General features: G+C 38.1%; 2 protein-coding genes across 2 annotated transcripts in view; one reads left to right on the forward strand and one right to left on the reverse strand.

Moving 5' to 3' along the window:
• Positions 1 to 20,648, reverse strand: part of Eif2a (eukaryotic translation initiation factor 2A) — a 31,463-nt gene extending 10,815 nt beyond the window's left edge. Inside the window, exons 1-9 of the mRNA XM_026408153.2 lie at positions 20,541 to 20,648; positions 12,784 to 12,853; positions 9,367 to 9,441; positions 6,840 to 6,958; positions 5,013 to 5,112; positions 4,335 to 4,417; positions 960 to 1,033; positions 673 to 817; positions 160 to 276 (exon numbers count right to left, since the gene is read on the reverse strand). Of these exons, the coding sequence (XP_026263938.2) occupies positions 160 to 276; positions 673 to 817; positions 960 to 1,033; positions 4,335 to 4,417; positions 5,013 to 5,112; positions 6,840 to 6,958; positions 9,367 to 9,441; positions 12,784 to 12,853; positions 20,541 to 20,568 (811 nt within the window). The 5' untranslated portion in view covers positions 20,569 to 20,648. The remainder of the gene's footprint in view (positions 1 to 159; positions 277 to 672; positions 818 to 959; positions 1,034 to 4,334; positions 4,418 to 5,012; positions 5,113 to 6,839; positions 6,959 to 9,366; positions 9,442 to 12,783; positions 12,854 to 20,540) is intronic.
• Positions 20,649 to 20,877: 229 nt separating this feature from the next.
• Positions 20,878 to 24,874, forward strand: Serp1 (stress associated endoplasmic reticulum protein 1). The gene is made up of 3 exons (XM_026408156.2): positions 20,878 to 21,239; positions 21,396 to 21,471; positions 22,896 to 24,874. Exons 1-3 carry the CDS (start codon positions 21,156 to 21,158, stop codon positions 22,934 to 22,936), a joined length of 201 nt encoding a protein of 66 aa, XP_026263941.1. The 5' UTR covers positions 20,878 to 21,155; the 3' UTR covers positions 22,937 to 24,874.
• The last annotated feature ends 222 nt before the right edge of the window (positions 24,875 to 25,096 follow it).

Raw genomic sequence — 25,096 nt, forward strand, 5'->3', positions numbered from 1 at the left:
GTCTACGAATAATTTTAAGTTTCTTAATTAAGAGGAACTATATCTTATATTAAAGAATTTGAGTTCTATTATCTGACCAAGATTTAGATTATAGCATCTTTGTGGCATATTATTTTTTTATACTGTTGTTTTATCAAAGAAAGACAAAGGAATACTCACGTAACTGCACTACTGCGCTCTCTCCATTGGTCGCAATATAGTGCAGTGTCTGTTCTCCATAGTACGAAGCGCCTGTCTTGTCCACGTCTGTACTGGCTATCACCAGCACAGCAGTAGCTGCAACAGCAAACACTTTAATTAAATTTAAACACAGGTCATGGGCAGGGATTGTGGCTCAGGGGTAGAGCACTTGCCTAGCACGTGCAAGGCCCTGGGTTCGATCCTCAGTACCTCATAAAAATAAATAAAGGTGTGGTGTCCATCTACAACTAAAAAATAACCAGCTGGGGCTGTGGCTCAGCGGTACAGCACTCATCTCACACGTGTGAGGCCCTGGGTTCAATCCTCAGCACCACATAAAAAAGTATTGTGCTCATCTACAACTAAAAAAAAAGTAAAAAAAAAAAAAAAAAACCCACAAATCATCACCGATACTCCTTTTTAAATACATGTACGTGTCTAAATCCAATTAACACATGATAAACAAAATGAGGAATAAAATGTTTACCTTACCTTTTTTATTCCATAGCATTGTCACCTTATCAGCTTTAAAGAAACTCTTATTGGCTAATGCAGCGTGAGGTCCAGCAAAGTTAGGGTACTGATACAATCTGACAAATGAAGGTGCACCTTTACTCCCTGGAACATAGACAGCTACCTAAGACACAAGCAAATCATTAAATCATCACTTAATGTTCTGAAGTATGTAAAGTAAGATGGATATGTTTTAATAGTTACCAAAATAACTAGGAAAAGGCTTAAATTAATACTTCACATTAACCAACAAAAACAGCAATTACCTTATATGGCTGAGGCCCAGGTGATAAAACAAAATCATTAATTTTTTGCAAATGTAATTTATTTGCAATTGTATCTAAAAGTAAAGAATAAATGGTGTTAGATGGATGAGAGCCACTAACAGGAACATGTTAAACTCTGAATGTATTATAAAGGTCACTGTAACTACGTACAAATATTGCTCATTGTAGTCGAATGTGGGTGAGACAGTGCAATACAGTGCAAAAGGTCTGGGTGGCAACAAGACAGACACAGGTTGATTTCCTACTCAAGTCATTTACTAGCTGTCAAGCTCCCACAGTAACGGATCACACCACCTTACTCCCGGTGACTATTTTCAAGAACAGAGTGTCAGGCACAAGGTATGTATTTAATAAATGTCAGTTCTCTTAAACCTCTGAGATACAGCAGTTTTACAACCTATTAGATGGAAAAGATTGATCTTGCTACTGTAGAATGAAAATATGGAAATTCTGTAACAGTGTAGTAACATCATAATCATGATCAAAACAACAGTAACAATGGCTGAAATTTATTGAGTGTTTCTTCTATGCCAGGACGTTGGAATTCACATTTTTAACAATACTGCTGCCCGAGTTAATTATTTTCTTTATTCCATTTATTACTTTCTTTATTCCATTTATTACTTTCTTTATTCCATTTCAGAGGTCAACAGTATTCAAAAGAAGTACTCCAAACTCCCTACCTGGTGACGCTCCTTCCTCTGGCATGCTAACCAAGAGGCAAGCCCAAAAGCAAGCTAATCAAACACACTGGGGCAGAAGTGGAAAGCAGGGAGATGAAGTGCACACTGCACTGTGGAAAGCTGAAGCTGCTGGAGGTCAGCCCACTGACCATCCTTGGTGCATGTGAACAGACTTGCCAACTGCTACTCCATGACATGCTCACAAGTGCACAATTGTAATAGGGTACTCTATAAACAAACAAATACAACTGCAATCCTTTCTCTTTAAATTATTTTTAGGGGCTGGGGATGTAGTTTGGTGGTACAGTGGTTGTTTTATGTGTGTGACGCACTGGGTTAGATTCCTCAGCACTGCAAAAAAATAAAGCTGTTCTCAGTGATCATGTTACTGTTGGTATAATTATTCCAAGAATACTATGCAGATAATGTGGAACAGAATAAATGAATACTTATGTGAATGCGATATTCCCCAACTCTCATCCCTACTATCCCAGAGAAATAGGATTCTTGACATCACCAAAAGGTAACGCAGCTGGGCAAAATAGCACACGCCTGTAATGCCAGCAGCTCCGGAGGAGCTGAGACAGGAGGATCAAAGCTAGTTCAAAGCCAGCCTCAGCAAGGGCAAGGTGCTAAGCAACTCAGTGATATCCTGTCTCTAAATAAAAATCAAAATAGGGCTAGGGATGTGGCTCAGTGGTTGAGTACCTCTGAGTTCAATTCCACAGTACCAATAAATAAATAAGGCTGGGGAGGGGGCTCAGTGGTTGAATATTCCTGAGTTCAATCCCTGGTACCCCCCATTCCCCTCACCCCAAAATTGTTCATTGGGCTGGGGATATAGCTCAGTTGATAGAGTGCTTGCCTAGCATGCACAAGGTCCTGGGATCAATTCCCAGCACCACCAAAAAAAAACAACCAACCAACAAAAAAAAACTTGTAGTCTTTCATTTAATTGGAAGCTTTAAAAAAGAAAAAAACAGTTGAGAAACAATGATCAACACAGAAGCAATGCGAACCCCTGGAACCTAGATTACAGTTTCTACCATGAAACTAGGGTGTATTAGAGGATTAACTGACCCTAGCTCTGTAGCAGGAAACACATACGTTAATCTTAGAATAGTTTAACTCATCACCATAGCAAAGAAATCACTGAGAGCTAACTGAACAAGGATGGAGCAATTTAAGCATCAGTAAGAATAATAAGTACAATAGATGGAAACATGATATTTTAAATCCACCGTTTATTAGGATGGGAGTAAAGAATTAAATGCTTACAATGAAGGCTGCTTGAGAACATATTATGTTAAAACTGATCAAGGAAAAGAATATTTATTCCTGCCTTTTCTATATAAACACCCTGTGGGCAACCAAATAGTACAATGGGAAATTAATCTTTGTAGACATAATTTAGCTAATAAATAAGAACAGAAGGAAGAAAATGAGAACATCACCAGCTTATAACCACTGACCTAGGCACTAAACATGAATGTCAGCTAACCCTGTAAAAACCGAGACAATCAAACACTACTTGATAAAAGAATACCACCATATGATAAACTCTTACCCTTGCAATCAAAAAGGACTCTAAATCTAAAAGGCAATTTGTAGGGAACAAAAGAACATGTAAATTATACCGTGGGACATAAAAACAGAATTCAAACCACAGGAAAATAACTAAGAAAAATAACCCTGATGTTTTTCTTTTCTCTCTCTTTTTCCAGTACTGGGGATTGAACCCAGGGGTGCTTTACCACTAAGTTGCTGAGGCTGGCCTCTAACTTGCAATCTTCCTGCCTCAGTCTCCTAATTAGCTGGGATTACGGGTGTGCACCACCACGTGCAGCCTAATCTTGTTTGTTAAATAATAAATTACAAGAGAAAAAAAGAGATGTGATGATAAACTATAGATTAAAAGAAACTTACGATGTATCAGTGAATTGTAATACGTGATAACTTATTTAGATCCTGAGTTTTAAAACAATCACAACATTTGCAGCTGTTGGAAATCTGAACACTGAACCAAAATTTAATGATTTGTGATATTGTGATTAATTGTGGCTAAGTTTTAAAAATTAAGGGCTCTAATCTTCAGAGATAAATGATTAAATATTTTCTAGTAAAATTATATGATCTCTAGAATTTGCTTTAGCTCAGAGATGTTCTTTGGACAGAGGTAGGAATAGGAGGAATAGGAGCCAGATGTCCACTTTGGTGTTTGAAATTCTATACAGTAAGACATTTTTAAAAAATCTGTGTTACAGAATTTCAACAGCAATTAAGTTCAGCAAGAGACATTCTAATCTCTTCATTTAATACCAATTATCAAACAATAATGTTATTATAAATTAAAATTTGTGGTACTAAATTTCATTGGTATTTAGACTTACAGAGAATTCTACAAGTGGATATAACAGCAATTACTGATTAGCAAATTACTAGTATTTAGGAGAATCCTTTGACGCTACATAAGATAATAAACACTTCATACATTTAAAGTAAATAATAAAATAATTTCAGGGCTGGGGTTGTGGCTCAGTGATAAAGCACTTGCCTAGCATGTGTGAGGCACTGGGTTTGATTCTTAGTACCACATATAAATAAATGAATAAATAAAAATAAAGGTTCTCAACAACAACAATTTTTTTTTTTTTAATAAATCCTTCCATACCAAAATTGTTGTTTTCAAAGAAGTGAACTTCATTGTTAACATTTCGGGCACAAATAATTTCATCTTCTGACCAGGATGGACACCTATCTCAAAACAAAAACAAAATTAGAGGACAACATTATGTTACCATGTTAGGTCTGTGACACTGTTCACTACTTAAGGGAAAATACCTACCAAGTCAATTTCTAATAGTTTTATTAAACAATGTTTAATACAGGGGCTGGGGTTGTGGCTCAGAGGTAGAGCACTTGCCTAGCATGTGTGGCACCACATAAAAATAAATAAATACAGATATTAAAAAATAGAGGCTGGGGTTGTGGCTCAGTGGTAGAGTGCTTGCCTAGCATGCAGGAGGCACTGAGTTTAATCCTCAGCACCACATAAATGTAAAATAAAGATATTGTGTCCACCTAAAACTAAAAACTAAATATAAAAAAAGATATTAAAAAACAAATATAAATGAATACTAAAAAAATACATATAGGAAAATATAATTCCTTTCCTTTTAAAGACAAAATCAAGATCACATTTTTACTCTTTTATTTTCCTATATACAAAATCCCTAAGTGATCTATATTTTGTTTGAAGTATTTTCAAAATCAATACAAGGGAAACAAATATTATACCATGATATTTAAAATATTATGTAAATAATTAGACTTTAAAGCATTTATTTACCAATTTTGCATTTTTTTCTGTATGAAAGATTTCAAACATGTCCCATTTTTCACATCATATAACTGTAGGTTGGGTAATCCAGCTGTGCCATCTTTAGAAGCTGCAATAAAAACAAAAACAAAATATTTTGCACTAATTGTTTAACAGCTGTAAAAAAATTTCAGACTTAGAAAAAATTGAAAAGGAGTATGAAGATCAAATTAAAAAGTCTCCCCAAATCAACTCTTTGGCCATCCTTCTGGAGTTGATCACTCGTTCCCCACACAAGGACAACAGCTGCCTGAGCCAGTCCAGAGACTCCGATAGGCAGTGACCACTGTAGGTTTTAGAATACTTGAGATTTCTTATTTATTAAATTTGAAATGCATTTCTGTTAAACAGATGGATTAAAATCATGAAAATTTGAAATTTGTTATGAAAAAAATGTTACAACCATTCATGAGTTTCAATTTCCCTTTTATTTACTTGGAACAGTAAGATTCATTAGAGTTGATGACTACTTTTTTAAAAAAAATTTTTAGTGGTAGATGGGCACAACACCTTTATTTTGTTTATTTACTTTTATGTGTTGCTGAGGATCAAACCCAGTGCATCACACATGTGAGGCAGGCAGGCGCTTTACTACTGAGCTACAACCCCAGTTCCAGAGTTGATGACTCTTTTAAAAGAATAAAACCCATGTTTACAGCCCAACAATGACCTATTATCACTCATTTTTATCACTCATTTTTAAACCACAGCTATATAATATGCACATATAATATCTTATCATGAGATATCTAAATGTGTAAGAAAATAACACACCATTTCCAACAGTCATATAACACACACCTCTTAGACGTCGTATCTATGATGCTTCCTTTCACTTATAATGATGATATTTATCAGTTATTATTCTTCTTAATCTTTAATGATCATCTCTAGCCAGCAGTTATTTACTTTTTAAATTTTCTCTTGAGCCTTTTCTTTCCCTCTATCTCATGATTGATCTTCCTGCTAACTTACTATACACAGTAATTCTCCCTTATCTATTGTTTCAGTTTCTGAGGTTTCAGTTATTTTAGTCAACGAAGGACCAAAAATATTAAGTGGAAAATTCCAGAAATAAACAGTTCATAAGTTTTAAATTGAGTGCCATCCCGCTCTGTCCCACACAGGGCATGAATCACCCATGCATCAGGGTATCCATGCTATATCCATATGCTATCCACCCACTGGTCATTTAGGAGCCATCTTGGTCACCATTTTGACTGTTGGAGCACACAGCACTTGAGTTCAAGTAATAATTTATTTACACAGTAATGGCTCAAACCACAAAAGAAGTTATTTGGATATGGAAAAGTAGCTAGAAATTCAGATATGCACATAAAGCATTTCTTTTAAGTGAAAAGTTGGAGAGTTCTCAACTATTTAATATAAGAAAAAAAAAACTGCTTAAGTTGCCAAGATCACCAGTAAGAACAAATCTTCTATCCAGGAAATAGCGGAAAAAAAAAGAGAAACACCTGTTAATTTTGCTGTGACATCTCAAACTATAAAAATATAGGTAAATGCCTAGTTAAGATGGAAAAGGCATTCAATTAAAAGATTAAGCACTATCTGCAGTTTCAGGCATCCAGTAAGAACATAACCCCTGTGGATATGGGATATTACCTTACCTTAAAATTATGAACAGTATGTTGTACTGGGAGAATTAGACATTACTTGTTGATTACAAATACAAACTTACTATTACACAAATACTGTCTTATAAGGTTATAAATCTCTTTTTTTCCACTAAATTTAATTGGTCCTGCCAGAATAGGTATACAGTGGGAAAGTACTTACTAGTGTAAGGCTGCCACGTCGCCAGAACAGTGTTTTTTGGCGAGAATTCAAGGCAAACTGCCTTTGGGAGGTCGAAGGAGTGCAGCAGTCCCTTGTTAGTGATACTGATGGTATTTACTCTGGTTCAAAAGAAACGACTTCAGTGATAAAATACCATTTTATAATATTTTTTAATAGCCAACACTAACCAAAACATTCACACCTCTTTTCAAATATGGATCACTTCAAAATGTTTCTTTATCATAAAAATCAATTTTTAGTTAGTTTTAGAAAATATCCAAAAACACCTTAACTTTAAAAACAAAAGGACATTTTACAAAAAAGACCCTATGGCAGGCTAATGTTTGAAAATAATAAGAGAAAGATAAAAGATGATTCGATTTCTGAAAAGGAAACAAGTTCTATAAGTGAACACAAAGTAAGCTACAGACAAAAAGATGGATAAAAAAAGAAAAAGAAAAAGCTAAGCTACAGAGAAGCTGAGATATTCCAAACTAAGGGAAGGCAGAGAGGCAAGAACAGCAAAGTATATTGTCTTCATTTGAATAAGTGCAAACCAAAGCAGCTAGGAAGTCTGTAAGAAAACTCTGGATGTCTATTAACATCTCAAAAGCAATCTTCAAAAGGCATACAAATTATTATGGTACAATAATGACAAAAATGATGATGACCATATAATAAAAGCAGTTCCATATTTAATCCTCTATAGTCTCATCAATTCTATTTTTAAAATTTTAAATTTAAGACTTAAAAAAAATTAGCAAGGCATGGTAGCATTTGCCTGTAATCTCAGCAGCTTGGAGGCTCTGAGGCAGGAGGATCAAGAGTTCAAAGCCAGCCTTAGCAAAAGCGAGGCACTAAGCAACTCATAAAGACCCTGTCTCTAAATGAAATATAAAATAGGTTATGGATGTAGTTAAGTAGTTAAGCACCCCTGGGTTCATTTCCCCAGTACAAAAAAATTGAACTAGTTTATGATTTGCCCAAGATCATACTACTGATAAATGCCAGGGCCAAGCTTCTGAATCAGTTCGGGCTGACTTTTCTGTACATGAACATTTTAGAGTTAAAAAAAAAAAAAAACAAACAAAAAAAGATGTTCCATTTTATTCCAGACATTGCTAAAAGAAACTTTGTTTTACTCTAGTTTAAAGAGGACACCATGGTTAGGACAAGCAGTAACTGATAGGAATCAAAGATTATAGCATACTGTTAATACACACACACACACACACACACACACACACCCTTGTAAATTACGTATTTTAAAATGACATGAGAATATGTAACAACAAATCTCACCAACATGTACAACTATCACACACCAATTAAAAAATATGGAAAAAATAAGCATAAAAATGACATGAGGTTTTCTTGTTTTTTCTTTCTTTTTTTTTTGGTACAGTGGGCACTTCCCCATTGAGTCACATGCCCAGTCCTTTTTTATATTTTATTAGAGACATTATGAACCACTATGGCCAAAGCCACAGGAAATAAATGCCAGCATCTAGGTATAAAGTTATCTATTAAGTGATGGACAGGACACTTAAAAAGGGATATGGGGATATATGGAAGACTGAAAGTTGAATCCAATAGACAGCTAAGTGAGAATATAAATGAAATATATAAAATCATTAACAATAATTGCCAGGGTGAAATAGATATTCAATATAGTAAGCTAATAGAATAAAGGATAACGTTTAAAAAAAAGACAATGAAAAGAAGTATATCTCACTAGGCAGTAAATATCTAATGACTCCAAATAGTATAAACTGAAACTATGGATAAAAAACAAAACTTAATTACTTAGGTCGTATAAAAAGATGTAAAATTTGAGAATATAACTGGGCATGCCTTTAACCCCAGCAGCTCAGGAGGCTGAGGCAGGAGGATTTCGAGCAACTCAGTGAGATCCTGTCTCTAAATAAAATACAAAATAGAGCTGGAGATGTGGCTCAGTGGTTGAGTGCCCCTGAGGTTCAATCCTCAGTACAAAAACAAAAACAAAAACAAAAAACTGAGAACAAGATGTCCCCACTCCTACACTTTGAAGCTAAGATTAAGACTACGCATTAACATTGTGAATAAGACCAATCTTGTGATTTGGTGGTTTATGCACTACAGATTATACTAAATCTTCTTTTAAATAATTTATATGCTTTTATAATAGGACTAATAGTTGCATTAACTACAGTTAATTTAACAGCAAATAAGTTTATCTAAATCTAAAACAAACAAGCAAGAGTACTATTTTGTTAGTGCAGAACTTAAGAAATGCTAACCAATAACCAGAGCACTATTTAAAATAACTTCTCATTTCTTTAGGTTAGATTTGGGGTATGATATATATACACACACACATATATATATATATACCTATGAAAATGTTCAAAGTTGTCTTACTACATCATGACATCAGAAGATGGGCTTTATTAATGACACCTAAATACATGTTATTCAAATCATGCCAGTTACATTTATACCCACGACACACATGGAATACCATGCCATGTAAATGAACACTGACTTGTCTCCGTTGCCCCAGGCAAATAAGGTTCCATCCTTGCTAAAGGCATAGACTTTGCAATTTTTCCCAGATTCCCTGAAAATAACAAAAACAGTTTAAATTAATAAGCTTTGATAGTTTTCCAAAAAATGTGATTAAAAAGACTATAATCTGGGGCTGGGGCTCAGTGCCAGAGTGCTTGCCTCGAATGTGTGAGGCACTGGGTTAGATCCTCAGCACCACATAAAAATAAAGATTCATATATATGTGTGTGTGTGTGTATGTATGTGTGGTGTATGTGTGTGTGTATGTGTGTATATATATATATAGTTCAGAGCCTCTTATTTTTAAAAAAAGACTATAATCTATTAATTTAATGATTAAAAACTTACATTTTAGAAAATAAGAAAATAATTCTAAAAGGCTTTATTCTGCCAAAAAGCATTATCTCTGAGAATAATCACTGTTAAAGTAAGCTGGACATCAATTTTATACCAACCTGTGAATCTTGAAAGAAAAACAGAGCCCTTTAGGTGAACTATTTGTGTGGGAACCCACAAAATGTAACTAAACATAAAAGTAGCCAGCTGTAAACCCTGATCTGAGAAGGCTAATTTCAACACAGAGGCTGTGGACAATGTCCCAGACTACATAGCAAAACAATGGAGAACAGAACATCCTCAAGTGGCCCTGGGCTTAAAGGACAAAGGCCTTCCATTGACTCCTCCAGTACAGACACAGGCTATATAATAAGAGGATCTTCACATTTAACAAACGAAGCAGCATTCTGGACTGCATCTGTGGAAATCCGGTTACCTGGCAACATTCTATCAAGAAATCAAAACTGTAAGTACTGTTATCTCTCTACTTGAGATAGCCACTGTGAATACATCTCCTAATACCAAGTAAGACCCAAACTGAAATGTGCGTTTGCATACACTCAGGTGTCTATTGGCACAGTCACACTAGATAAGAAACTAATAAAGCAAATGCACTGAGAACTGATGTATGCATCTTAACTGGACATTATCTTCAGAATGACTTATCAAGATATGATATCTATGCTTCTGCAAACCAATAATGGTAGCTAATACCCAATTTACAGTTAGTGAAACTTTTTTTTAAAGAGAGAGAGAGAATTTTTTTAATATTTATTTTTTAGTTTTTGGTGGACACAACATCTTTTATTTTATGTGGTGCTGAGGATCGAACCCAGCACCCCGCGTATGCCAGGCAAGCGCGCTACCGCTTAAGCCACATTCCCAGCCCCAATTAGTGAAACTTTTTAAAAACATTTCTCCCTCATAGACAGCTGTAAACAAGATGTCCCCACTCCTACACTTGTGCAACTCACTTCCAGACCTAAAGGCACAATTTTATATTGTCTTTATTAAATTCCTCACAGGTTTTGGTGTAATGTTCTACCCTACTAAAACTTACTTACATTTTGATTTGTTCTTTTAAAATACTAGTCATTTCTTACAAATCCATTTGAAGTAAAATTAGAGAACATCCTTTCTAAGTGATCATCTAAATTATTTATAAGAACATTGAATGAAGCCAGACACAGTGGTGCACACCCATAATCCCAGCAACCTGGGAGGATGAGGCAGGAGGATCAAGGCCAACCTCAGCAACCCTGTCTCAAAATAAAAAATTAAGCCGGGCAGGCTGAGGCAGGAGAATTGTGTGTTCAAAGCCAGCCTCAGCCAAAGCAAGGCACTAAGCAATTCAGTGAGACCCTGTCTCTAAATAAAATACAAAATAGGGCTGGGATGTGGCTCAGTGATTAATTACCTCTGGGTTCAATCCCTGGGACCAAAAAAAAAAAAAAAAAAGAACGTTCTGTCATCAACTATTTGGTTATTCTGAAATATAGTTTGTACAGAAAAGGCAAGAGAAATGCCTGATTCCTTCCCTTTACCAATCTTCAAAGCAATAAGCAAGGACTCAATCAACCACTAATGCAATGAATAAGGTTTAGAAGGTTTTTTAAAAATTATTATTGATATACTTAACATGCTTTATTCTTTTAGTTATAATTCTTAAGGCTCAAACTGTTCCATCTCAGGTTGGTATTAAGCCCCTCCCTACTAGATGACTCCTATGGCCCTTTCAAAGACCTCACTGGTCCTTTGCGGTTTCCTTGCTTTCTGGCACAAGATGTTCCCACCTCACCTGTACATTTGCTGCTCTAGACCTAGATAGAGCTGACCTGTCCCCCAAGGAACTGATTCCATTTAGTGAGGGGTGGTACCCAGAAAACCACTGTCTGTGCACAGGGTCTTCACTGCTTCTTCTTCTTCTTCTTTTTTTTAATATTTTTTAATTGTTGACAGACCTTTATTTTACTAATTTAATTGTATGTGGTGCTGAGAATCAAACCCAGTGCTTCACATATGCAAGCCAACTGCTCTATCACTGATCCACAACCCCAGCCCATCTTCACTGCTTCTTGACTCTTTAGTGGAAAGACTAAGAAATACAAATGTTTTAAAAAATCACAAGTTCATATGTACATATGCAACTCCCTCTCTTTACACTCACGCTAAAGATCTTGGTTTCTAGTGATATTAATATAATTAATTATTCATTTACTTTATCCTATAATAGATTGAAATGACAATATCTAGGGGCTGGGGATGTGGCTCAGTTGGTAGACCCCTTGCCTAGCAAGTCTTGGGTTCAATCCTTAGCACCACAAAAAATAAAAAACACTTCAAAAGACATGTATTTTCAGTTAACAATAAAATACTGACTGCATTTAAGAACTTTGCGAAATTTCACATGGTTATATTACCACCTTGACACAGAGCTAGGTTCATTTGTTTCAGTTTTCTACTTTATTTAATTTTATTATTTAAAACAATTACATGGTTAAAAGTCATAACTATATATATCAAAGTTCATTCACAGATACATCTCCAGCATCCTGTTACACTTTCTCCCAAGGAAACCATTTTAATTAGTTTTTGGTTTGTCCTTGCATTGCTTCTTTTGGGGCCAAATATATCTCTTTAGCTACATATTAGACATATATATTCTATTTTATTCCTTTTTTAATACCATTTTCATTCTCTTTAATTCATGAAGATTATTGGTAGCAGGTTGACTATCATAGTTGCCAGTTTTTCTCCTTCTCCAAGATAAAACTCTGGTTCCAAACTAAAGGCTGCATTCAATGACACAGTATCTGCACTTTTCCTTACTGTTATTTCCCCCTCTTCTAAACAGGTTTACACAATTACTTTCAAATCTAAAGATCATGTTTCTTGATAAAGAATATATATTTTTTCCATCTCCTGTTAATATCACACAATATTTTCCAAGAAACTAGCTTATCCCTTCCCTTTCTCGTGGAAAATACATCAAACTACACAAACCCATTTACTATGTACTGTATACTCTGGTAACATCACTCAACAAAATAAAGCATACCTTGGGAACACTGTGCTTTCCGTGAAGTGCGGCGGCCCATTCACCATGTACAATCCTTCTGATCCTCGGACTAAAGAACATGAAAGAACCAACACATTACCCTTTGCTAATAAAGGGTAGATTATATTTGTAAATGTTTTTAAGAAGAAAAGTGTTCAAGATAGTAAGATAGTTAAACACTTAGCTGTACCAGAGAATGTTATCATTAAAAGGGTACACATCATGACATAAAGCCATCAATTCGGAGGCAGCAGGCGTGTAGCAGCTGGGAGCCTGTGGATGTGGCACTCTCTGAACCTCTGCCTCGTCTATAAAACAGAAACACTGGCATACAGCAGAGCCACATGCTTTATATAAAATAACATAAAATGCAGCACATGTTTAAAGTTCTTAGAACACAAACTATTTGCAGTCTCCCAAACTAAGAACAAGTAGAATGAAACACACTCATTCACTAATCCCAATAACAGTAATATATAAAAAATTTAAATGGGAACAAAGTTCAAGAACAAATAAGCAAATAAAACATTTGAGCACTAATTATTTTTCAAAAGGGCTGAATTGGATGCATCTAAAGCTGATTCAAATATACAGACTGATTCATTCAACAGATGTTTACTAGAAGGAAAACCCCTTCCCAGGCTCTGGGTTGAGTACCGGAGACACCTGAGGGAGGAAAACCTGTCTCATGCCTGACTTCATTGAACTCAGCCTACAGTGAGCGAATGAGTACCACAGACTGAGAACTACAAAGGAAAACATATGGTATCAGAGGGCACGACAGGGAGCTCTGCCCCCAAACTAGAAGACAGGGAAAGTGTCCTTGAGCTAGTCCCCAGATGCTAGGAGCAGAAGGATGAACAGCAGTTAACAGGAAGGAGAACAAGGCCACATACAGAACCCCCATGCCAAAGAAAGGGCAGTGCACCAGAGGAAGGGACAAAGGCCAGAGCGGCTGGAAGAAGTGGAAGCTGAAAACAGGGCTCAGGGCTCAGACCACAAAGAAGACTGAGCTCAGCAATGTTGGTTTATCTTAAGAATGCTGGGGGCTGGGGTTGGGGCTCTGTAGTAGAGCACTTGCCTACCACATGTGAGGCCCTGGGTTTGATCCTCAGCACCATATAAAATAAATAAACTAAAGGCATTCTGTCCATATACAACTATAAATAAATAAATGCTCAAGAGGTTTAGGTGGATCATTAAAATTAGATTTGCATTTTGAAAAGGTCAATCTAGTACACTGTAGAAAATGAACAGGAAAGGATTAAGAGTGGACTGGACATGGGGAAACTATTTTAAATGCTTCTGTTGAGTCCCACAGGAGATTAGGGAAACCCAGACCATGGTGGGACAGTACAGATGAAACCTCAGTATGCAATAGGAGAAAAAAACTAACAGAATTGGGAATGAGTTGGTATCTTTTCTAGAATTCTTGCTAGTAGCAACAGTATAAAAGCTGAAGAAAAGAAAGTTACCGAGTCCCTGGCAACCTTTACATCTAGCTATTCAGACATCTCCCAGCCTTCTCTGGGTTACTGGAAAAGCAGCAGAGTTACAGTTAGGGCCAGCCTTGGCTCCAGTTCTGATCCCTACTGCCTTCCCCTTCTGGAGAAGAGTCAAATCAAAGTTATTAGAATATTATATTCTCCCTAGTGATTAACTAGCTCAAATTTCAGGTATCCAATGGTCCCAAAGAACTACTAGTGAACAACAATAAACCCATGTCTTAAGGAGCTCCCAACTTAGTGGAGAGAGAGTAAATAGGTGATACACAGAGCACTGAACAAGGACACCTCCAAGTACAGAGCTGGACCCCCTATTGTTGCATGTGTAGAACACCCTACTGAGAGGTGTTGGGAAACAACTGTCCCTGTGAGTTAGCACTAGAACAGGCCGGAGCCCAGCAAAGTGCTCTTCATATTTCAGAACCCAACTCCCACCACCATGGTACCTAGAGTCTGTGACATGGCCCCTGCATAGCTGTACTATGTGCTGACCACTGGGGGTTAAAATAAGTAACAATCTATCACTGCTTTCAAGAGACTGATTTAGAAAAAGTTTGGTCTCTTGTTACAATTTTAATTATACACTTAAGATATTTATTCTAAAATTCTCAAATGACATTTACCAAATTTCTTAGTACTACATATACACTTAAAATCTGAATAAGAATTTTGTTTAATAAATACTATTGTACCAGTCAAAATTTATAAAACATCTGTGCCAGAAAATGTTTTCCTAAATTTAAAGACTATGAACTGTTTTTTTCTTCCTTCCTTCTATTTTTTAAATTTTAAAACATTAAAACTTTTAAACTTTTTTATTTTTAATTTTTTGGTGATACTGAGGATTGAACCCAGGGCCTTGCTCATGGTAAGCTAAGCACACTCTACCATGGAGATACATTTCCAGCCTAAAGTTTATTTCTTTAGCATTAAAATTTTCTCACCACATGAGCAAAGAAGTGCTATTTTTCATTATCAAATCAATCATCTGCTTCGATATTTCATGTGACACATTAGGATTTAGAATAGAATAGGCCATTATTAATACTATAAGTGAAGTTCTAACAGACATTGGGGGAATTAACCAAAAGTGAATTTTTCAAATTAGAAAGTTTATAATTATCAGATTACACCCTATTCCTATACTACATACAATTTTGCCAGCATAATGAGGGTCTTCTCATAAGTTGTAGTAAAATCTAACACTGTTAAGAGAGCTCTCTCAAAATTAACACGTGGGTCCAGGATGCCTAAATGGCACATTGTCAGTGTAGTCCCAGTTAATTAGAAAATGCTGATGAGGGCTGGGGTTATGGCTCAGCAGTTGAGCACTTGCATAGCACATGCAAGGCCCTGGGTTCAATTCTCTGCATCACAGAAAAATAAATAAAATAAAGGTATTGTGTCCAACTACAACTAAAAAAATAAATATTAAAAAAAAAAAGAAAATGCTGATGAAATCAAATTATGTTCTAAGGACCCTAACTACTGACACCAAGAACACAGGCCAGAACTGATGGGCAAAGAAGATAAAGCAAAAATCTTCTCCCCGGCTCATCTTGGCTTCCTGTGTTCTAGTGGTAATTGTAACTAGTAGTCATTTGATGATTTTGATGTTACATAATGTTTACTTGAGGGAAAATTCAAAGATCTTATCCATTACTAAAGTGGCATCTACACCCCAGATTTCATGAAGATTATCTTTCTGGCTATAGCAGCGGGAACTCTCAGGCTATTCAGGGCAACCAGTAGGTTTTCCTTTTCTAAAATTTGTTTTTCAGACCTATGTCCCAAACTAATACAGGGAGAAAAATCACAATGGAGTAGTGAGAAAAACAAAAAACACTCACAATGACAACAAAAGTGACAATTTTCCTTGTAGAATATTCACTCAAATCTTAGAAGGCACACATGACATTTTTAGTGCCAGTGTGGAGAGTGACATGTCCTTCCCATTCAAGAAACTAAATTTCATGGGGTCTTCAATTTTTGGTTTTGTTGTTTCTGGAGACGCAAAATCCTAAGTCAAATTAATCAACTGCTTTTCAACATACATATGTTCACATTCTAAATAAACGCAACTTTAAAAGCAAAAATCCAAAGATTATGTTTCTATGATTGTATTTATACAACATTCATGAAATGACAAAACTACCGTGACACAGGACAGAGCAACGACTGTTAGGCATTAATGCTGGAAGAAGGACTTCACTATAAAGGGCACCACAGGAATTTCTTGCTGGTGACAGAACAGTTCTATATTCTGACAGTGGTGGGTGTACGATTTTATATATGATAAAATTTCTTAGTACTACACACACACTCAAAATCTGAATAAGAAATTTTGTTTAATAAGTACTATTGTACCAGTCAAATTCCTAGGTTTGATAATTCACTACAGTTATACAGGTTATCACTGGAGAAAGCTGGGTGAAGAGTACATAGAACTTTACTGTTTTTATAACTTCTCTGAGTCTTAAATTATATACAAATTTTAAAAACTTTTAAAAAATGCAACATCATTTTGGTTATACTTTGTTTAAAGTACAGCCAAAAAAAGGGGAAACAAATCAAATGAAAGTTTTTCAACATTTCCCAAGAATTATTTTGGTTGGAAATATTGGATAAAATTGTAAAGTTATAATCAAATATCAAAAAGACCAAGATTTTTGTACAAAGGTAAAAACATATCCTATGAGACAACAATACAAACCAAAGCTACCATGAAGTTGATGATCTATCAATGCCCATTAAACTAGGCATTCTTTGCACATAATATTTCACAGGAGAATTCAGAATAAAAATCATATTGGATTATTATAGTTTTGTTCATACATATAAACCACTTAAAACAACAGGTTTATTTCATATCTTGCTATATTGAAGCCTAATATTTTGGACCTATAAGAAACTTTATTAGATTAAATAACCAGTTTGCATAATTTCCTTATAAAAATGTGAATAAATGGATACATAAATTTATTAGGAAAAACAAATTCAAGTTCATAGGAGAACATAAACTATTTTACAAATTAATAAAAGCAAAAATAAATATGGATGCAAAACAAACTTTTTCATAACTGCAACAATTTTATTCTACACAAAACTTTAATAAAAAATCACTTGAGTTAATATCTGAAGGTGAAACAGTGAACAGGGTGTGAAACTAGCTTGAGAGCATATGTTCACACTTGATGTGATCTGGGGTTTGATGATTTACTTCTTTAGTAAAAGAGGATCAGCAAACAGAATGGAATAGTTCTAAAACAATAAATATTAGAGTTTAACACGGTAACTGTTTAAAAAACAATAACTACAACAACTATTGTATCTACATAATCTTTTCTAAGCTTACTAGCCTTTTTGAGGCTCATACAATTTATTACTCTAGGCCTGAGTTAGAATTAGAAAAACACTGGGCTTCAACAAACAGGGTCATATGTCAGGGATATGGTGATTCTTAAAATATACTTTTCCCACGTGTTATATTTGCTGAACTACACATCAATTTAGAAAAATGACTCAATTTTAAGTAAATTATTTCAATGACCTCATCCAGGCAAGCTACTTAGACATCAAGAATTTCTTGGGGCTGGGGATGTGGCTCAAGCAGTAGCGCGCTCGCCTGGCATGCGTGAGGCCCGGGTTCGATCCTCAGCACCACATACAAACAAAGATGTTGTGTCCGCAGAAAAAAATGAAAAATAAATATTTAAAAAATTCTCTTTCTCTCTCTCTCTAAAAAAATAAAATAAAAAATAAAAGAATAAGAATTTCTTGTAATGGATGTTGCTATTTTTACATACCCAGCACCAAGCCCCTCTTTTTTAGGCCACACTAATACAGGTGAGCATACAATTTGGTCCTGACTTCTGATGAAAAACTAATACAAAGACGAGTAAGAGACGAGACAAGACAAGCCAAAGATGGCAGTCTTTAGATTTGCTGGGACCAATGGCAAAAATATTCTCTTTCCTTTGGAGGTGCCCGAGCTGGCTGAAAATACAGGAATCCAGAAGGAACACGGCCTACAGATGAAGACAGATTTTTGGAGTCATGTGACTAACTGAATCCAGTAGTATGGAAGCTATTAGGTTATGTGAGTTTTGAAAATCTCCCTTTCTCACCTGCCCTTTTTTTTTTTTTTTTTGGTTCTCATCATTTCCAACTAAAAGTTGTGACTAATAAAATTTACTGGATAACTTCCAAATTATTCACAGCTCTAAGATCCTATGAATCTAATTTAACAAAAGAGTTTGGAAGTTAAAAAAAATCTATTATTAAATGAAATACCCCAACTAAGAATGTTTACAACATTAAACAGTGTGTTTTAGTGACAGAAAAGAGAGCATGAAATGGAATAATGCGCATATCATCACTCTGCCATCCGCAGTATGACTCTGATGAAGTAATGCCTCTGGCCTCCAAGAATATGAGCATAGGAGAGGCAGACTGAACAATAACCTCTAAGCTCTTTCAAAATCCTTGTGTATGGGTATTGTAAGAAAACTGTCATTCTTAGTAAATTTGACAAGAAATAAACGAGCTACCCTTCATTAATTTATTTCTCCACTATCACATTTAGAGTGCCTATTGCTTTTCAGGTTCAGTTCTAGGTACTGAGAAGGCAGGAATGAATAGTACTCTGCTCTTAACATCAAGAAGCACAGTGGCACCCACCTGTCATCCCAGCAGCTCAGGAGGCTGAGGCAGGAGGATCCCAAGTTCAAACCCAGCCTCAGCAACAGGGGAGGCAGTAAGCAACTCAGTAAGACCCTGTCTCTAAATAAATACAAAATAGGGCAGGGATGTGGCTCAGGTGTCTACTGCCCTTGAGTTCAAATCCCCCACACCCAAAAAACAAAACAAAACAAAAAAAAGAAACTAAGGGTCTAGTACAACTGGATAATTATCCTATGTGAAAAGTGAAAAAAAAAATAATAAGTACACATGAAGTTCAGAAATAGTTCAGGGAGTGACTGACTATATGGGAACAAAGAGAAAGCCTTCACAGAGCAATGATATCTGAAACTAATTTTAATAGATGAAAAGAGGTTTGCCTCTACAAAAAGGTCAAAATAGTCCTAAGCCGAAGAATAGATTGTAAGAAGTGAGGTACCACTTTTTAAAATCTACTAATTTTTACTAGAGTTCAAATAGCCATTTAGTATTCAAAAATTATACAGTTAGGTTTGTGAAGCTAGAGAAATCATTTAATTACATAATTATGCCATTTAAGTAGTCTCAGCCCAGCATTTTATCTATAAGACTATAGTCAGCATTTGATAAATGTTGGGTGAATGAATTGTGGTACTCCATTGAACAGGAGTGAGCATGGATCTTAAAGTGCTGAATGGCAAGAATGGCAATAAGTGCAAAAGCTTTCTTTGTTAATTTGTTTGTTTTATTTTCCTTTTGTTGGTGTTGACACTGTGTCTTGCTAGGTTGCTGAGGCTGGCCTCAAACATGCAATCCTCCTGCCCTGGCCCTGGGGTCGCTGGGATTGCAGGTGTGCAGCATTGCGTCCAGCAGAGCAAAAGCATTTTATGGCTTCCTTTGGTTCGGAGGAAATGACCCCCCTCCTCCAGAGCAGACTCCCGTCTTCACGCCTTCTCCTTTCCAGCTACACGGTGACCACGACTTAAGACCTGTTCCCCTTCCCACGCCCTCTCCTTCACACTGACATCGAATCCCGCCCAGCACTGTCCGAAACCTCATCTTCAACAGTACAAACGAGTTCAGCTTCAAAACCCCAGGAGCCGTGTAACATTCTACTTCCAAAACGTCCACAACCATCTCCACGTCATGTCGGCCAGAGGTCTCCATCGCACCCTGGTACGGAGCCTCGAGGAGCGCGAGCGACACGGGCCCCCGGCCGCAGCCCCACCAGGGCCAGGAGCGCGCAGTCGGAGCTCCGCGGGCCTCGGGGGCTCAAGGCTCGTCTCTGAACGCGGTACCCGCAACAGCAGCACTGCAGCCCGCATCAAGGCCGCCGAGTGCCGCTCCCGCTGCTGAAGCGGCCGGAGCGCAGGGAGGAGGGCGGACGGCAGCTGGGAGGGGGGACACCAGCGACAAGGGCCTGACTTCCGACTGCCACGCGGTGGAGCAAGAAGCCCGTGTGACGGGCCAGGCACTCCGCAAGCCATGAGAAAGCGCGGGTCGGACTCCAGGGACCGCCGGCTGGCTCTCCAGAGCAAAGACACAGACAGACCACGCCCAAGAAAAGGAGTCCCGCGCTGGTTCGGAACTCACCTGTCAACAGAGGCGTGGAAGGCGCCATCTTGTCCCGGAAAAAGAAACCCGTGCGCTGGGGTGAGAGTTCAACGAGGGCCGAACCCGGCCCCTACACGTCTCCCCAGGCGTGGAGGCTGCGAGCGAGTGCTTCCGGGGCCGCCAGCCTCGGGGCCGACTCACTTCCGGCGGCGGGGCGCGCACGCGCAGCTCGGCGACGCCTCCTGCTTGAGCGTGAAGGGCCGGCCGCGCCGGCGCTCGCCCCCGGTCTCCCGCGGGCGGAGTCCGCACTTCCGCGGGGCGGAGCCCGCCCAGTGCTGACGTTGGCAGCCGAACCCGAAGTAGTTCGAGGCGGCGGGCTGCACCGTCCGGTTGTTGCGTCGGCTTCCTCTTTCTCTCCACGCTCCGGGCGGTCTGCTCCGTGCTCCCGCGCGCCCTGCTGGCCCGACCCGCCGACCCGACGCCGTCAGCCAGCGCCTCGCGCTCGTCGCGCCCAGATCCAGCGGACGCCGCCGGCGCCCGTCCCGAGCGCCTCCTGCCCGCGGCGGCGCGGGCTCCGGGAGCCGAGCCTCACAGCGGCCCGGGAGGCGAGCGAGCGAGGCCGAGGGGCGGCCGGGCGGAGGCGGCGCCGCGAAGATGGTTGCCAAGCAGCGGATCCGGATGGCCAACGAGAAGCACAGCAAGAACATCACGCAGCGCGGCAACGTCGCCAAGACCTCGGTGAGCTGGGCGGGAGGGCGGGGGCCGGCCGGGGCCTGGGAGGGGGCGGGAACGGGCCGGGGAGGGGGCCGGGGCCGGGGGAGAGCGGGCCGGGGCGGGCGGGCTCGGCCCACGGCACCCGGCCGGCGGCGCCTCTGACCGGGTTTCCCTTTGCAGAGAAACGCCCCCGAGGAGAAGGCGTCGGTGGGACCCTGGCTGCTGGCGCTCTTCATCTTCGTCGTCTGCGGCTCCGGTAGGTGCGGGGCGGCCTGCCGTCTGGGGGAGGGGGGGCTCGAGGCCGCCCAGCTCCGACCCCCGGTTCCTGGCCCGCGGCGGCGCCGAGCGGAGTGCCCGCAACTTCTCCGCGCTCCATCGGTGCTCGGAGACCAGAGGCCAGGTCCGTGGTGACGGTCAGGCTGGCGGACATTTAAGGCTAAACAAAAAGAAGCGCGCACAGAAGGAGAACTTGGACTGTGTGCTATTTCATTGTCACTTGCAGAGAGACTTCCCAACGTGCACTCCTGGTGTTAGTACTTGATTTGACCATATCAGAATCTAATGTCTGTGTCCAAAAGGTGGCACGTTTTATGAAAGTAAAGCTAATCCAGAGACGTGTTTCTGTGTAGAGAACATGTACCCGCTTGGCAATTTAATTGGTGAGACAAGTGTTTTTATGTTAATAAAAGGAACGTTTGACATATGGCAAGAAAGATTAGTTACCAGGGCAGCCTGCTGTAGAGTAATAGGCACTTGCCTCTGCAAATGAGTTACAGAATGGCCTTTTTCATTTATTACCTTATTATGCCCACTGTTCATATTGAGGTAAATGATTCTGTTTTCCACATTCTGATGTTTCTGAGATTTCTGTTTAACATTTTGCTTTGCCTTTCTCCTAAACCTACCAATTGGAAGCTTTCCTGATAAATGGCTGAGAGCCAAGCAGTTTATATAACCCAAAGATGATTGAATTTCAGCTTTGTGAGAATGAGGAAACATGCATATGTTATTGGCCAGGGCTTTAAAGGATGCTTAATTATTTAGGAATAAGCCAAAATCATTCTATCTAGAAAAACCTGTATACGCTGGTGTTTTAAGTTCTTTTTATTTTTATTTACTTATTTTTTGGTACCATGGATTGAATTCAGGGGCACTCGACCACTGAACCACATCCCTAGCCTTTTTAAAAAAGGGTCTCACTGAGTTGCTCAGCACCTTGCTTTTGATGAGGCTGGCTTTGAACTCACTGTCCTCCTGCCTCTGCTTCCCAGGCTGGCTTTAAGTTCTTTCTATAATGATTTCCTATGTGCAGGCTCATTTGGACACTTAACATAAAATTTAGGGAAGCTAGGATTTAAAAAATAACTTGATTTGGGAATGTTGCTTCGAGGTAGAGCATCTGCCTAGCATGTGGGAGGCCTTCAGTTCATTTCCTAGCACTGGAAAATAATAAAAGTTTATGAGCATTTAATTGTTTTATTTGTTAAGATAGGTCTGTCTTCTTACAGTGAAGCTAGATAGCTTTTTGCAAATAGATAGATAGATAGATAGATAGATAATCATTTTGCAAATGATTATAAGAGTATCCTCAGATTCTTAACTACCTTAATAGGTAATTTTGTAGTTGCTGGGTGTATTTTATTCAAAGCTTGTTTTAACATTTGTTCTTTCTCTTCACAGCAATTTTCCAGATTATTCAGAGTATCAGGATGGGCATGTGAAGTCACTCACCTTAAGATGTTTCCATTCTCCTGTGAATTTTAACTTGAACTCATTCCTGATGTTTGATACCCTGGTTAAAACCGATTCAGTAAAGCATCCTGCCTCAGAATGACTTTCATAGCATCCTTCATGTGTCATTCCAAGGTTTATCACGAGTCATTCCAGGTTTTCTAGTTCATACCACAGTGCCTTGCAAAAAGCACCACATGAATAAAGCAATAAAATTTGATTGTTAAACTACAGTAGTGGACCCTACTTAGTAAAGTGTAAGTTTTTTTTTTAATGTGGTTGTTAAAACAGTATGCAGTATGAATAATTAGATTAAATCTGTGTAGACGGAGTCTAGATTTTGTTAACTCTTAACATGTAAAGTGTAGTTAGCTTAATTTAAAATTTGGAATCTTGAGGTTTTTATATAGCTAGGCACTTTATTACTCTTGAATCAAAAGCACACTCCATTATAGGGTCATGTAACTGTCCTGTAATAAGGTGCTTATAAATGGAACACAGCCTAGTTTTACCATAACAATTAGCATCCAAAAATTTTGAAAAGCTTCTGAATGCATAATATAAGCAGAGATGCTTATATATAAGCCACATCTATTTTCATGATATTGTTTCTGTTACACTACCTTGGATTTTGCATGAGTGAGCATAATGTAAGATCCCATTTTTAGGGAAAAAAAAAATAAGGTATTTTGTAACTTAATCAGTCACTGAGGTTTCACTAAAAATTGCCATGGTGGAGTGAAGTCAGGGAAGGTTTATGTCACATTGATTTCACCAGGATTATTTTAATATATCGAAGGAGTTTACTATGTTAGACAAAATTTTAAGGAAAAATGCTACTAGAAATCTGTGTCATCAAGACCTACCATTGAGTCCAGTGTGCCATAAGACATCTTAGCATATCTATAGCACTTTTTAATACCAAAAAGGCACATCAACTAATAAGTTCCACTTAAGGTTTGAAAGTGTTTTTTCTAGGTTTATAATTAAAATGCCCTTAGGATGGGTACTAGATATATCAGTGTATAGTGGCATTTTAAATTAAATGGGTTTACTGATAGGATCAGTCTTCAGTCTTCCCTTATATGATTTTATAGGTCATGATTGATCAGATTTTCTTCTTATTAATAGTAAGGGTGAGGGTAATAAGGCAGATTCTGTGTTTTCTAGTACTGTTGAAAACTGCAAGTGTTGGCTCTACTTAGCCATAACTTGATGCAAAAAGCCTGAGCAGCGTGTGTGTACTAATGAATTGGTAGAAGGCTGCTTATGTTTGCTTTGTTAATCGCCTCAGGATATCTCTTTTAAAATAAGCTGTTTTAAGAGGAACAGAAGGGAAATCTGCTACCTAATATATACACAGTGCGAACCTCATAGGGGACTCCCGACAAACCCTCCTGGAAGGAGGAGCGTAAAGGGGAGGAGTGGTTAAGGGCATCTAGGAACTTAACTGCTCCCCTAGGAGAGGAATTGGCCAACTTTGGGCCAGCAGGTTTTTAGCTGAATTTTACCTGCCTTTCTCACTCAGTAAATCAATCCCTGTACTTGTTTTCCTCTTTGAAACAAGTCTTGGTTATCTAATTCTATTTTATTGTAACTTTAAAAATGAAAGTTATTGCTGTAAATTCATAGCAGGTGCCTTACTCTTTGCTTGAATCAAATCATTCCATATCAAACTTGCCCTTGGTTTACTATAGATAATTGGCTTTAAGGTGGTTTTTGTTTTTTAATGTACAATATTTTTAATTTGTTAAGTTGCTATAGCTGGCAATCATTTCACATATGTAAAATTGCATTCCCTTTGTATTTCATGTGTAATTTGCCAATTGAGTGCGTTTTATATTCAGGTTGGATTATGCATGTTTGGGTAAATGAAAGCTGTGTCTATTTGATTTATCGTTTAAAAATAAAGTTCCCTGAATATTTGATGCTTTTCTTCTTAAAGAAAATGATTTTACAGAGTTCTTATCTGAGTGTATTATCTTACATTTAAGTTAAAAGAATAATACCGAGAGGCACAAATATAAGATTTGTAAAAAGGGGCTAGCGGGCTGGGGTTGTGGCTCAGTGGTAAAGCATTTGCCTAGCATGTGTGAGGTACTGGGTTGAGTTCTCAGTACCAGATAAATTAATTAATTTGTTAATTAAAG

This window comes from Urocitellus parryii, chromosome 2, assembly GCF_045843805.1.
Source record: "Urocitellus parryii isolate mUroPar1 chromosome 2, mUroPar1.hap1, whole genome shotgun sequence".
Lineage (NCBI taxonomy): Eukaryota > Metazoa > Chordata > Mammalia > Rodentia > Sciuridae > Urocitellus > Urocitellus parryii.